This window comes from Silurus meridionalis, chromosome 14, assembly GCF_014805685.1.
Source record: "Silurus meridionalis isolate SWU-2019-XX chromosome 14, ASM1480568v1, whole genome shotgun sequence".
In the NCBI taxonomy this organism is placed as follows: domain Eukaryota; kingdom Metazoa; phylum Chordata; class Actinopteri; order Siluriformes; family Siluridae; genus Silurus; species Silurus meridionalis.
Window position 1 is genome coordinate 1,293,107 of NC_060897.1, and position 16,195 is coordinate 1,309,301.

Genomic DNA, 16,195 nt, shown 5'->3' on the forward strand with positions numbered 1-16,195 from the left:
TTGGTCAGACAGTGTGTCGGTAGGAAAAGTAGTGATGTATGAGAACTCAGTGTGAATCATGGATACAAATACACACACACACACACACACACACACACACACACACACACACACACACACACACACACTTTGTATTAACACTTGATTCTGTTCACCAGAGATGGATATATTACGTTGATAAGTCATCTCTGATTTAAACACAAGTGCTGTGTGTGTGTGTGTGTGTGTGTGTGTGTGTGTGTGAGACATGAACACAGCTCTTCAGGTGCTATTACTCCACATTATCGTGTCTCCAGCTGTGTCATGTCGTTGTCTTGTCATGTTGGTGATACGCCACCGTGTCGCGCTTCGGGAATCGCAGCTCTGACCCTGTGGGACACACCGTTCGGCTGTTATCTCCCACACACACACACACACACACACACACACACACACACACACACAGCGCCCTAGGAGAATAGCAGCCGTTTTTAGCCACCGCCAACACGCCTGTGAAGTGCTATTGTTATTTATCTGGTGGTTTGTGGGTGCAGTTGGTGTTGCTCTGAGGGCATCAGCGAGTCTGTCTGAAAGTCTGCCTTTGTGTCTCTGTGAACGAGGAGGAGACGCGCCGTCAAGCGAAAGAGCCAGACGTGAAGCGTTAATACGACGGGTGTTTCATCACGAGCACCCTGTGTTTATGATGGCAGGTTTTATCTGAAGCTCCATTGTTCCCGAGCGTGGAGTTCTGTCAGGACAATCACGTTCTCCACATGCATCTTCACTTCCTCGCCGATTCATCTCCAGAAATCACACACATCACATGCATCAAAACTCAACACCTGTACAATGTAATGCGTGGGTTCCATCGAAAGGACAAAGCAAAGGAACTGAAGTCTGATTGGCAGCAGAGGCTTTTCAAATAAAAAGAAACAGTTCTCTGATTGGATAAAGTGCTTGTAGGTGTAGGAGCTGTTCTCTGATTGGATACAGTGACTATGGGAGTAGTTACTGTTCTCTGATTGGATACAGTGACTATGGGAGTAGTAACTGTTCTCTGATTGGATACAGTGACTATGGGAGTAGTAACTGTTCTCTGATTGGATACAGTGACTATGGGAGTAGTAACTGTTCTCTGATTGGATACAGTGACTATGGAAGTAGCAACTGTTCTCTGATTGGATACAGTGACTATAGGAGTAGTTACTGTTCTCTGATTGGATACTGTGACTATGAAAGTAGTAACTGTTCTCTGATTGGATACTGTGACTATGGGAGTAGCAACTGTTCTCTGATTGGATACAGTGACTATGGGAGTTGTAACTGTGCTCTGATTAATTATACTGGCTAAGAACTTAGAACTGTTTTCTGATTGGATAAAGTGGTTTTGGAGTGAAACTGTTCTCTGATTGGATAAAGTGGTTTTTGGAGTGAAACTGTTCTCTGATTGGATACAGTTGTTCTGGGGGCAGGAACTGTTTTCTGATTGGTTATAATCCTGCTATGCGTTTTATGTCAATAAAATTCTGTAAACGTCGAACAAAAAGCTGGTGAAATCCAGAACCACAACAAACAGAGGGTTGATGTCCACTTGAAGACGTACATCCTGCTGTCTTCTGAAGAGCTTTAATGAAGTGGTGACACCATCGTTAATGTTGAGAGACGTGTCCTAATAAGGACTGATTAGATCCCAGAGAGATTCACATCCCATAATTAAATCCTCACACAAGGGCTTTGTTTTTTCACGAGACCGCTGGTGTTCGCTGCGTGCTATAGACAAGCCGTGAGTGATAGCGCTGCATGTAATAAGGTCTACATTATTGATCAGGTCCTCATGCTCCAGGCGCTTCTCTTGCAGCACATACACACACACACACACACACACACACACACACACACACAAATGAAATATTTAAGCTTTCATATTTACTGCTGCTTGTAGCCCAGAGATCTGAGAATTTATCGATCAAACTCTTAACCCTTTTGTACTGACCAGATTTTTAAAAATGTTAATAAAAGCAGAAGCTGAAAAATCACTGCGGTGTTTTATAGTAAAAATTACTTTCTCAAAAAATAGCAAGAATGTGAGAATAAAAATGGGTGTGGCCTCTGTGTCTGTCTTAGTGAAGGAGGTGTGGCCTCTGTGCCTGTAAGTTTCACTGATGGAGGCGTGGCCTCTGTCTTTATATGTTCTCCTGAAGGATGTGTGGCCTCTGTGCTTGTATTCTCCACTGAAGGGGGCGTGGCCTGTGTGTCTGTCTGAGTCTCAGGGAAGGAGGCGGGGTTTCAGTTTAAGTTCTAGTGAAGAGGCCATAGCCTGTATTTCCATAAATGAAGAAGGTGTTGCCCCTGTACCTATGAGTACTATTGAAGCATGGTCTTAGGTTCTTCAGCTCCATCCTCATCTTAACTTTCTCTCTGTTGTTTTCCATGTTCTTTCAGTTTTCCTTGTGGGTTTTCCCAAGAACGTAGTTTTTTTCCAAACTCCTCAAAACCCCTGATGACTCTAAACAAGCACATACTGAGAGTCCTGAATCATATCAAGCATTGCACCTGGTTTCAATCTCTCTCTCTCTCTCTCTCTCTCTCTCCTCTCAGTACGGAGCAGCTGGTGGTGAAGATTCTCAAAGCTCTGGACCTGCCAGCCAAAGATGCCAATGGCTTCTCAGACCCATATGTGAAGATCTACCTGCTGCCTGACAGGAAAAAGAAGTTTCAGACCAAGGTTCTGGCTTTTTCCCTCCATGCTTCTTTTCCACACCTCCACAAGAATAAGTCGTAACTTATGGCATTTATTTCAACTGATTTCATTGATTTTGTGTTGGAACCTTTGAGTTGAGGAACCTTTTCAAGTCTCTTAAAATGTTCTGAAGCTTTCTGGTTCCTCAAAAAATGTGTATATATAACCTTTCATATTTTTAGCACTCATTCTACTAACATATGAATCTGTGATGATCTCAGCCCCGAAATAACATTAGAATGGATTTATTCTTTCTTCGCATATCACAGTGATGTTAGGAAGAAATAAGGTCAGCCATGATACTGGAGCACACAGGGTTAAGGGCCCTGACCAAGGGCCCCAAGCATGGCAGCTTGGCGACACCAGGATTGGTCCCTCTGCCCTTCCTATTTGCAACCAGGAACCTTAACCACTGAGCTCCCACCTCCCCCAAAAACATCTGCTGTTCCAGGATGTTGCATAATGACCAGTATGGCATGAAATTGATGGTAATCTTCTATAGATCTATGTGATGGATGTGATGGTGGTTCAGAACTTCAGGTTTTAGGTTTTAACCCATCTTCTCGAAACTGTAAAATCTGGAATCCTTGCCCAGAGACGTTAAAGTGCCATTTTTGCACTGGTGCTTGGACCCCAAAAGTAGCTTATTGCGACTAGTTGTTTCTCTCCTGCTTTCTCCTTACACGTCCCTCCATCTGTTTCTTGGGGCAGGTGCACAGGAAGACCCTGAACCCGGTGTTTAACGAGACGTTCCAGTTCGGCGTCCCGTTAGCCGAGCTTCACTCCCGCAAACTGCACTTCTCCGTCTACGACTTTGACCGTTTCTCCAGACATGACCTGATCGGTCAGGTGGTGGTGGACAACCTGCTGGACTTCAGCGAGGGCAGTGGGGAAAAGCCTATCTGGAGGGACATCGTAGAAGGGACAGCGGTGAGACACACACACACACTCAGTGGATGAACGCAATTTATCAGGACACATGTAGAGCGTGTTGCGCCTGTTTTTTTGCTCAGTGCTCCGTTAATTACTGTTTAACGGTTTGTTTGTCTATAATTAGTCATTTGCAGGCTTTTGGGTCAGCAGATTCCAGCAGCATGGAAGAGAATTGAGATCTCACAGAGTATGGAAATTGCGTTTATACACCACCTCAGGCTTCCTCACGCTTCCTCACACTCTGCTCGCTTCCTAACACACCTGACTCAGCTCGTGAAGGGTTTGATAATTAGCCAATCTGAGTCAGCTGTTTTAGAGTCGCGGAAGAAAAACGCTAAAATGCGAGGAGCATCGGGTCTCGGCTAATCGGCTCAGGAGCTGCTGCTGCTTCTGCTCCTGCAGACAAGTAAACAGATTAAAGGAACAAGGCTGCAGCTTCTACAGTTATTAATGTCCCAGGATATATAGAGCAGGATGATGGAGGAATTGGAAATGTGTGTATATGAGTGTTACATTAAACACACACAGCAGTGTAAAAAAAAAATACACAACTATAATTAAAACATTTAACACACAGGTCCATCTGGGAACGGACAGAGTGGGTGGGGTCTAATATTATAATAAGTTTGATTGACAGCTCTCTGAAACACTGAGACTCCTCCCACTGAAAACGCAGGGCCTGTATCTGGAACTGTTTCGTCTTCCGTAAGGTTTCGGTGCCTTTTTGATTTCTTTATTTAAGTCATTACAGAAGTTTCTGCATTCGTTTCTTCAAAGCTTCTGAAAGAACTCCTTCAGAGGCCTCTTCACTGTTTTACTTCTCAAAGGATTTCAGAGCCCTTTAGTACTTCAAAAGTCCGTGGACGGATTTCATTTCTCAAACATTCTCCTACTCTAGAGTTCTAGAGAACGATTTACTTTCTCAGAAGAAGCCGTAAAACTTTGATGTTCCTCAAAAGATGCTAAAACCGTTTCATTTCTGGAGATCTTTATTAACCATTTGAATGCAGTGGAGGTTCTTGGAAGGTTCCATGCTGTTCAGGTCCTCAAGAGATTTAAAACCGTATAGTTCCTCAGAGGTTTCTGAACCCTCTTTCTTAAAATTCTAAAAAAGCTCCTGGAACTTGTCTATCAACAATTTACCATTCAGTGCCTTCAAATATTTAAATACTTTATCTTCTCCCAAGGTAAAGAAACTCTTTGTTTGAGGAACCAAAGAATTACAGGATTTTTTAAAAAACTTATCTGCTGTTGATGCTTTTGAATCAATTACGAGCTCATCAGCTCCTGGAATTCTTTAGTTTTCCAGAGTTCTCAGTTCCTCAGTTCCAGCTTTTACTCAAGTTTTTTTTTGTACATGTACACTATATGTTCAGAAGTTTTGGGACACCTGACTTTTCCACCCAGATGTGGTCCTTCCTCAAACTGTTACCACAAACTTGGAGCACACAATTGTGTAGGATGTCTCTGGATGCTGTAGCATGAAATTTTGCATTCACTTGAACTAGGAGATCCAAACCTGTTCCAGCATGATGATGCATCTGTGCACAATGAGTGGCTCCATGAAGAGGAGGTTACCTATGGGTTGGAAGATGTGATCCTGCTTTTGAGCTCTAATTCTGTTACACCAAAGTTGAATAGGAGATGCCGTGACTCAATGTGTTATGATGATGATGATGATGATGATGATGATGCATCCTGAAGGAAGTCTGTTGGAAATCAGACGTTGCTTAAATAGATTACAACAATGGCAATAATGTTGATGAAGGAGATGATGGAGAGTATGGAAGTGATGGAAATGAGGTAGATGAAGGAAATGTTGGAGATTATAGAGATGATTAAGGTGATGGAGATGATTAAGGTGATGGAAATTATGGTGATGATGGAGAGGATAGACATAATAGAGATGGTTGTGATTATAGAGATGATGGAAATGTTGGAGATGAGGGAGATTATGAAGATGATGGTAATGATGGCGATGATGAAAAATCAGAGATGAAGGTGACAGAGACGATGGCGAAGATGTGGTTGGCTGAGATGTTGGAGATCACAGAGATGATGAAAATTATGGAGATGATGGAGTTGATAGAGTGAATGTAGTTGATGGAGATGAAGGAGATTACAGAGATGATGAAGATGCGTATAATGATAGCAGAACTTAGGTTGTTCTCATTTTTTTGTCATTTTGGAACACGTCTGAGGTGAACGTTACAGTTCCTGATGGTTTCATCCTATGAAAAAAGACAGTTGCAACACAGTTTTTTCTGGCAGAAACAGTCGGATAGACTGAGAGTAAACAGCAGACTGAGAGACAGATGGAGAGAAACAGAGAGAGAGAGAGAGAGAGAGAGATTTCTTTACACACTTTATTTCTACTTTATTATATCTGTAGATCTATGAGTGTGTCTTGGACTGATCCATATGTGTGTGTGTGTGTGTGTGTGTGTGTGTGTGTGTGTGTGTGTGTGCAGGAGAAAGCTGACCTTGGCGAGTTGAACTTCTCACTGTGTTACTTGCCGACTGCCGGCCGACTAACTGTCACCATCATCAAGGCCACCAACCTCAAAGCCATGGACCTGACCGGCTTCTCAGGTGCACACACACACACACACACACACACACACACACACACACACACACACACACACACATACGGCATTAACTTTATTTAGCATTAGCATCATTCTAGCATGCTAACATGATGCTAACCACACATGGTTGCACTTTTAGCTAGCTATAATTAGCAAAACAATGCTAGCTAGCTGAAAGTGCTGTGACTTGAATGTTAATGTGTCTCAGTTTTGACCCGTATGGCCCACCGTACAGCATAATGACTAATATATACATCTATTATAATTATAAGATTTAATTTTTTTTTTTTAAGTGTTTCTTTTGTTTATGAAGCCGAAAGAAAGTTTTTTGTTTATGACTTAAATATATATGTATAACATAATTATACGATTTTGTTTATTTATTTGTTTGTTTGTTTATAATTTTTTTTTTTTTTTTTTTCTAATATGTAGGTTCATATTTAATTTCGTCTCGTGTGATTTTGCGAACTATCCAGAACAACGGGACAAAAAAATATAGTATTCGATCATTTATTTTTATTTCTCTGATGCTTCAGTAATCATTTGTATTAAATAATTTCCACAACATTACAAGTTTTATGATTAATTATGTCCCGTGCCGTCCTGCATAGTGCATGCTGTGTACATGGAATATAAAATACACATTATATTTAAAAAAAAAATTCTATTAAAAAAGAGAGAGAGAGAGCGAGAGTGTGTGTGTGTGTGTGTGTGTGTGTGTGTGTGTGTGTGTGTGTGTGTGTGTGTGTGTGATCAGAGAACGACACAATCAGTGTCGGTTAATTTGATTATCACAGAAGAACTCAGACTAATGACATAATGGATTGTCTCTGAAGATGTAATTAAGCAGTGTTTCTCTCTCTCTCTCTCTCTCTCTCTCTCTCTCTCTCACACTTTCTCTATCTATCTAACTCAATCTCTCTGAGTGTTGACCTTCTCATGCCAGTGCTGAAACTTTCCCCATTATGACGGCTCTTCACCCCTTTTTTTAGCTTCATCTTCCTCTTTCTCTTCATCTGCTTCTTTTTCTTCTCTCTTCTTTATCTCATTCGTACTTTTCTTCATCATGTTTTTCTTTCTCCTCTTCATTGACTTTTGCTCCTTTTCTTCTTCATTTCCTTCTTCATCTTTCTTATCTTCTTGTTCCTCATTTTCTTTCTCCTCTTCATCGTCTTCATCTCCTTCTAACTCCACCGTCCTTCTCTTCTTTATCTTCTAACTTTTCATGTTCTCCTTGTTCTTACAATTTGTTTTCTTTATCTTCCTCTTTCTCCTCCTCCTGTTTATTTCCTTCTGCATCTCCTTCTTCCTCCTCATGTTGTTCTTTTCTTTTAATTTTCTTCCTCCCTCCTTTCACATTGCCATCACTATTATTTTCTTTCTCTGTCTGTTCTTCTTTACTCTTTTGTTTTCTTTATATCTCTCCTTTTTCATTTTTTTACTTTTCATTTTTTTCTCAGGTCTCTTTCTTTTTGTCTTATTTACTCTCTTCTTTCTTTCTTTCTTTCTTTCTTTCTTTCTTTCTTTCTTTCTTTCTTTCTTTCTTTCTTTCTTTCTTTCTTTCTTTCTTTCTTTCTTTCTTTCTTTCTTTCTTTCTTTCTTTCTTTCTTTCTTTCTTTCTTTCCTTCCTTCCTTCCTTCCAATTCGGTGTCTATCACATCCTCGGTCTCCCTCTTTCTGTTTCCTCGTCCTCTCAAATTTCTTCAAAATTTCTCTTCTCCTTAATTTTGTCTTTCTTTTCTCTCTTATCATCCTTTTTTCATCTTCACACTCGTTCTCTGTGTTTAAAGGCGTCTTCGTCTTTTCTTCTTTTTTCCACCACAAATTTTTTCATCTTTTAACTTCCTCTCACACTCTCCTGTTCTGCCTCTCTCTCTTTCATCCCCAACTGTCTTTCTTCTCTCTTCCTTTAATTTTTCCTGATTTTTTATCTTTCATCCTCTCATATTTCTGTTCTGTTACATTTTTATCTCTGAATCTTTCACTTTTAAAATTCTTCTCTCTCTCTCTCTCTCTCTCTCTCTCTCTCTCTCTCTCTCTCTCTCTCTCAGACCCCTATGTGAAGGCGTCTCTGGTGTGTGATGGACGGAGGCTGAAGAAAAGGAAGACGTCTATTAAGAAGAACACGCTGAACCCCACCTATAATGAGGCGCTGGTGTTTGACATCCCTAATGAGAACATCGAGAGCGTCGCGCTCATCATCGCCGTCATGGACTACGACTGGTACGTCCCCCGTCCATGTCTTCCGGGGAGGAGGAGCTTTGCCCTAGGGTCTGATGAATCTCAATGTAACCTTAAAGAAAGATCTCAGCGGGATCCCAAAAACTGTCTGTTCACAATTTCAGGATTTTTGCGAACGTAGCACCTAAGCTAACTCCTAGCTAGTCTTGTAACTAAAAACGGGAGCAAGATGACCTTCTGAAATGATGATGATTTTTCACACGGTGTTAAAGTGACGTTTTGCCAAACAAAACATGTCTGATATGCATTGGCTAAGTCACCATGATTAGCATCGCCTGCAGCGTACCATCCAGGGTCCAGGGTTTTACATGACTCAGCAGACATTGTTCTTCCTCACTCAGCGTTTGTTTACGCTCAGTTTTCGAGAAAGTCAGCTTCCTAAAGCATATTTATTTATTTATTTATTTATTTATTTATTTATTTATTTATTAAATATTGAGAAAAGTCACACCCGTCCGTATCCTAGCATTGATCTCGCCGGCTAAATCGTGAAAAATGGCGGCAGTGACGAATGTCAGCGTTAGCTTTCGCTTCAATCTGCAAACCCAAAGGGGAAGGAAGGATTAGACGTGTGAGTAATAAGTGGCTGTTCAGGATTTCTCGGGCCGTTGGTGTGTTTGTTAGCGCTCTGTCGAACACGTGACCCTGTGCTCCTGCTGGACTGTTTTGCATAAAGCCACACGCCTCATGAATAAACATAACTTATGCTAACACTAATGGCCGTGATGTCTGTGTGGTGACACGGTGTAGAACAACCAGGGTTTCCAGAGTCCAGAGGGACTGCAGTGTGTGTGTGTGTGTGTGTGTGTGTGTGTGTGTGTGTGTGTGTGTGTGTGTGTGTGTGTGTGTGTGGCTCTATTCTGAGGAAAAATTTGTTGCCATTATTTCTTAATGAATTTCTTCTTGCAAATTGAACAACACCTCACAGGCAGGACGTGACCTAACGTGCTAGGTTGTGTAATTAGCCACCTAGCTTTGCTAATCAGTGCTACAAGAACTGATTTTGTCTAGACGGCCTGGTGAGGAACTTGTTGCTGTTCCACAACTTTCAATAGAACTAGAAGCCATTCAAAAGTTTCAGCTGAACCCGATACGATGTAGATTCCTTACTCTGATATTTAGGAGCACTCGTTCTTTTCCTCCTCCTCGTCTTTGTCTTCGTTATCTCACAGATCTTTTTGATGAATCTCTTTTAATAGAACACACAGAAAAGCCTCAGACGCTCAGACTCTGTGTTCAGCTTTTAGCCCCTCAGATAAAGGCAATGACCATGAGACAGACGTGAGCGAGACGTAAACAAGACTTGAGCGTGAAAGTGCTGCCATGCTAATTCTTTCTGCTTTTCTCCTTTTTCATCTTCTTTTTTCTTCATTTCTTCCTCCTCTTGACCTTTTCTTGCTCCTCTGTTTACTTCTTCCTCCTCTCCATCTAACTCCTCTTCATCTCCATCTAAGTATTCTTCTTCTTCTTCCTAATCACATCTAACTCGCCTTCTTTCTCTTCTTCTTCTTTTTCTTCATTTCTTCCTCCTCTTTATCTTTTCATCTCCTTTTAACTCTTTGTCTTTTTCTTTTTCCTTCTCTTTATCTTCATCTCTATATATCTCGTCTTCTTTTTCCTCTTTATCTTCTCCTTCTTCCTCCTTTTCATTTTCTTATTTTTTTCCTCCTCTTCTTCTTCTTTTTTCCCGTTCATCTCTTTCATCCGCCTCATTATTTTCGTCTTCATCTTTTCTAATCTCTTTTAATCCTCTACACAGAGAAGGTTTAGACACTCAGACACTCAGACTTTCAGCTGTTCAGATTGAAGCAAAGACGTGAGCAAAACGTGATAAAGAACATTCTGAAATGGTGGGAGAAGTCTTGGGAAGGATGTGAGATTAGTGTGAGATGTGTGGTGGATATTTTGAGAAGGTCCACCTGCAGAATGCACATCATGTCAATGCTCATAGTGAAGAGCTCTCAGCCTTTAATCTGCATTATATTGGATGTACTGTTTAGTGTGTGAGTGTGTGTGTGTGTGTGTGTGTGTGTGTGTGTGTGTGTGTGTGTGTGTGTGTGTAAAAGCTTGGCTATTCTTTGAATCTCACTCTCAAGACAAGAACAAATACACACACACACACACACACACACACACACACACACACAAAGCCCTCTTTTTCATCCTGCTTTGTACCACCATGTCGCATTTTAATGTAAAATTCATTACTTCTACCTCGGCTGCATTGCACAAACGCTTATCCGTTTATCCTCTTGCACATGCAAATTAGCATCCACGTTAATGACACAATTAATACTATCGAGTACTTGGAGTCAAATCAAACACAAAATGGACTCAAGTGTTTTTCCAACCGGATTTTTCGACTCGTATGTGGTTCTGCTCCAAACTTGGACACACACAACTGTATCGAACGACTTTGGATGCGCTAACAATTTTTACCTTTACTTAAACTAGTTAGACTCAAACCTGTTCCAGCATGACAATGCACAATGCCAGCTCCATGAAGATCCATGGGTTGGAAGACGTCCTAAAACCCAGACCTACAGAATCTCACAAAAGTGAGTGCACCCCTCACATTTCAGCAACCATTTTAGTGAGTGCACCCTCAGTGATAACAGCTGTATGTGGTGTAAACATGTAAAGTCACATGTTCTATTCATCATGTTCATCTGCTTGTCAGAACCATATACATTTGTGTATCTTGTATTAGAGCAGTTACAATTTGGTGCTTTGAGTTCAATTCTCTCATACTGACCACTGGATGTTCTACATGCACCTCATGGTAAAGAGTCTCTGAGGATCTGAGAGTTGGAATTGTTTCTCTCCACAAAGATGCCGAGGCTGTAAGAAGATCAGTATCACCCTGAAACTGAGTTACAGTACAGTGTTCAGGTTCATACAGAGGTTTTCCAAGACGAGTTCCACTTGGAACAGACCTCACAAGGGTCCATCAAAGAAGTCGAGTCCTCGTGCTGTGCGTCAGGTGCAGAAGCTGCTTCAGAAAACAGCAGCATTGCTTTAGAGGTTGCAGAAGCAGAAGGTCTGCTTGTCAGTGCTCAGACTGTACGCTGTTTACTGCAACAAGTCAGTTTGCAGGCCGTCGTCCCAGAAGGAGCCTCTTCTGAAGTATGTCTTCAGACCTGAACCCTACTGAGCACCTGTGGGGATCCTCAAGCGAAAGGTAGAGAAGCACCATGTGTCTAACATCCAGCAGCTCCATGATTTCATTATGGAGGAGTGGAAGAGGATCCCAGCAACAACCTGTGCCACTCTGGTATATTTCACACCCAGGAGGATTAAAGCAGTGCTGGAGAACGATGGTGCTCACACACAATATTCACACTTTGGACACAGTTTTGACATGTTCACTGCGGGTGTACTCACTTTTGTTGGCAGTTATTTACATTTTTATGTATGTTGAGTTATTTTCAGAGGACAGTAAATCTGAATATATCCTAATTTAATTTCTCTAGTATTGTCCCTTGAGAAGATCCACTACAATGGTTGCTGAAATGTGAGAGGTGAACTTACAGTTGTGAGATTCTGTACATTAGTACCTAACTTTACTAACTTTAACTTCTGGCTGGAAGAATATTCACAAGTCTCCACAAAATCTGGTAGAACATCTTCTCAGACATCCTGAGACTTATCGATTCTTAACCAACATGCTGTCAGATGGTGGTACTGGCCCAAGCCCAAATCCTGTGCAGATCTAAGAATAGTGTATATTGTATATACTTAGTAGTTAAAACTTTGGTCTTTGGACCAGAAGGTTGTGAGTTTAAAACCCAGCCTTACCAAGCTCCCACTCCTGGGCCCCTGAACAAGGCCCTCAACCCTTCCACTGCTCAGTTGTGTGAATGAGAGAAATGTAAATCGCTCTGGATAAAGGTGTCTGGCAGAAGCCGTGAATATACTGTACACCTGTAATTAAATTTGAGATCCAAATCCAGATGTTGGAAATATCAGTAACTTGTAAACCCTCACTGTAATCCGTTACCCCCTTAGTGAGCACTTTCCTGATCACCCCTGCTGTTTCCAGTCTGTAAGAACACACAGTTCGACCCATATGGATAAAAAATACAGATAGGATCCTTTTAAACGCTGTTTATTTTTAGCATCCAGTAATCCAGTTATATCAGTGGAGAGAAGAGAAATTCTCCAGTGGACTGTACCATTATTTATCTCTGTGATCCGTCAATGCGTAGATCACCTGAGAACGCAGATGGTGTGCATTTGGAAAGCACAAACTGCTCCTGAGACCAAATTAGGTGAGGAGGCCTGGGTTGGAGGCAGCCAGCGTGAATCATTCATCCCAAAGAGAGGTGTCCAGTAGGGTTGGAGCTCTATAGTAGTAGATCTTCCACATCATCCAAACCATGAAACGCATGGAGTAGGCTGTGTGCACCTTGAACAGTTTTGGGTCTTCTAGTTCTTGTCTTTGCAACTAAGCATACATGGTGGAAAAAAAGCTTCATGAATCCGAGAGTAATGCTGCTCGCTTTATATATTTACAGTTCAACCTTTACCTATTTCCCTGTTAGCTTGCAGAATACAGACTACTGCCACCTGCTGGTATGGGAGAGTTCTTTTCTTTTCAAATTTGCAGCACAATTGGCCGATGCCATTAAATAAAAAAATGGCAAAAACCGGACCGATTAATTGGTTCGACCTCTTGCCCTAACCACTGACCACCTACCACCTCGATGCTTTTGTCTCTATAGTGTATATTCCCTTTCAGAAGAATTTTGGCCTTTTGATACTGTTATACTGTTACTGATCTTATAAACCAGAATCAGGACATAGTCATTGATAAAATCTTCAGAAGCACATCGTATGTTGCTCTGGATAAGCAGGCAACTGCAAAAAATGCCATAAAGTGTGAAGTGGTTAGTAATATGTTGGACTTCTGATCAGAAGGTTGTTAGGTTCAAATCTCAGCACCACCAATTTGCACTGCCAGACCCCTGAGTGTAAGGATAAAGAATAGGGGCCTCTGCTTAATGCTATATGTAATCGTACTGATTTCAAATGGATTTTTGTGGAATGATAAACGGTGAAATAAAGGATCCATGTCGGTGAATAAACTATATTAAAAAAACAAGACGGAGTCTAGATGGAGGGACGATTTGGCCTCAGACTGAAATGTGAGCACAAAACAAATCATTTCTCTGATGGTGATCTGTCTCCCTCTGTAATTAAGCGGCCGTGTTAGTCCGCTCTGTCCTCTGTGAAGGATTTTCACGCTAATCATCTGTCCACAATGTGATGTTTCTTTGTTCTCTGCGGCTTTCCTTCGTCTCTCATCTGATCTTGTCTGTTTTTTCATCGTAATAATGGAGCAATTTAATAATCGTCCACCCTCGCCGGTCTATTTAATGCATTTTTCGCTTTGTCTTTTGGTTTTGTCGTATCTGACAGTATCGGCCATAATGAGGTGATTGGAATGTGCCGTGTAGGCAGCGATGCTGAAGGCCCTGGCAGAGAGCATTGGACGGCCATGCTGGCAAACCCCCGGAAACCCATTGAACACTGGCACCAGCTGGTGGAGGTGATACCCATCCCCATTTTATCTCCAAATGTGTATTGTTGCTGTAATCTCTCTTTTCTAAATAATGTGCTTTCCCTGGGCAGGAAAAATCCATTAACACGTACGTGATGAAGAACGCTGCGGCCTCGCCAAAACCGCACATCGTGGTGGACAGTCCTCACTCTGACTAGACACGTGGGTACGGACGCAAAAACACTTACACTCAGACATGGTTCATAACGTCTCATCTTCCCAAATGTTAGTTCCTGGACAACAATTCAACGAACAGTTCAAGAGCAATCGAGCTTGAAATCCAATTTTACTGCCATTTTGGGAATCTACCCCGGGATCTACGCCATAACACTCAGGGCAGCACTGAGGCTTTGTATTTCATCATTTGGAACACTGTATCCACCTTGGAGAAGCCGGGATTTTGCTTTACAATTGTGCGTGACTTGTGAGGATCTAAAGCTGGACAATTTGGTCCAATGCGTTCTTGATGCAGAAGAAAATGAGTGGAGCTCCTGAGCAGGGGGTCACACACTAGAACTGTTGGAGGTTATAAAACAAGGTGGTATCAAAGAGTTTTGAGACTAATGGGGCCAATTGGCGCTATTCCGACCACAAGTGCGATTTCATCACGAACAGCGAGTTCTGCATGGAAATTAACCAAATCTGCCACTGACATTTGACAGAGGGCGATGCTGCAACGAGTCTTCCAAAGTGTTTTAAATGGCACACCGCTTCAAGAGCGGAAGAACATCACTGAAAAATGTAGAGAGATCAGTAAAAGCGTCAACAAGCTCAACCCCCAAAAATGTCAAAACCATTCGGCAATTCGTGCATGATGATCTTCGGAGAACAATCCACATGATCTCACTCCTGCTGACTTTGCCCTCCTCCTGAAGATGAAGATTCAGTTTGCCATTTTGACACCATTACTTCGAAATAAAGACTTCCAGGAAACGTTCCAGAAGAGGCAGGAACGCTGGGGGCGCTGTATTACTGTGCAAGGGGACTGTTTTGAAGGTGATCGCGTGTGAACATAGATAAAAAAAAAAAGTACTTTCCTTTAAACAGATCGAGTCTCCAAACTTTTTGATACCACCTCATATCACATGAGGATGTAAAGCCAGCAAGAAGAATCGCAGGAGACCTTCCTGCTAACCAGGTTGTTTTGGGTGATTTGAAGGCTCCTAAAAAATTGGTTTGATCTCAGACTGAATAAGTAAAGTGCAGAATCATGCAGATGTTCTGGGCAATTAGAAAAACAGAAACATACACCAGGCTCCTCGATTATATACCAGATGTTCTGTGATGGTTTCTGTGGTGATTCTGAGGTCCAGAAAGTCAACATCGAGTTCGAGTTGATGGAAGTTTACTGGAAAAAGGATGGCAGGAGAAGATGAGGAAAGTTCTGCATCATCAGAGTGGTTGTGTTGTTCCCTGAACAAGTTTATGTTTGCCATGACATTTAAATTTACTGGCAGAAACGAGGAGTTTGGTATAAATTAGAGAACAAGTCTGGACCAAGAGCAGAACGTTGAGGAACTTCTGTAGTGAGGTGATGAGACTGAACCTGCCCATGTTTCCTGGTGGGATCAAGAAAAAAGCTACAGTGATGCCTTTAAGTCACCACATCTATGTCACTGTCATGCAGTCTTCAGGAAAGGTTGGAGATACACAATTGTACAGGACGTCTTTTGGGTGTGTTAGCATGAAATTTCTTCTGCACTGGAACTAGGAGATCCAAACCTATTCCAGTATGATGATGTACAAATCCAGCTCCATTAATATCTGCTTTACATGGGTAGGAAGATGTGGAAGATCTCCAGCTATAGATCTCAAAACCTATTGAAGACCTTTGGGATGATTTTTTTTCATGCTGACTGCACCCCAGGCCTCCTCACCTCACCTACATCAGTACCTGATGTTACTAAGTGAATCTCCAGAAAAACTAGTGGAACATCTTCCCAAAAGAGTGGAGCTCATTATGACAGCAAATGGAGCCTCAATGTTCAAAAAGAAGCACACAGTAATTGTCAGGTGTCCACAAACATTTTTGGCAGTACATTGTAGCAGTGCTGAGAAAAGCCGTTAGATCTAATGACTGAACCCAGAAGGTTAATAAATAAAAAAATAAAAAGCACTGAATCTTAGGAAGGTGGGGAAACTGAACCT

The 16,195-nt window shown here is 41.7% G+C and overlaps 1 protein-coding gene across 1 annotated transcript in view; it reads left to right on the forward strand.

Moving 5' to 3' along the window:
* syt3 (synaptotagmin III) overlaps positions 1-16,195 on the forward strand; it is a 46,704-nt gene that overhangs the window by 28,043 nt on the left and 2,466 nt on the right. Inside the window, 6 exon segments of the mRNA XM_046865776.1 lie at positions 2,578-2,704; positions 3,431-3,649; positions 6,124-6,244; positions 8,295-8,466; positions 13,906-14,035; positions 14,119-14,213. Coding sequence (XP_046721732.1) covers positions 2,578-2,704; positions 3,431-3,649; positions 6,124-6,244; positions 8,295-8,466; positions 13,906-14,035; positions 14,119-14,205 — 856 coding nt within the window. The 3' untranslated portion in view covers positions 14,206-14,213.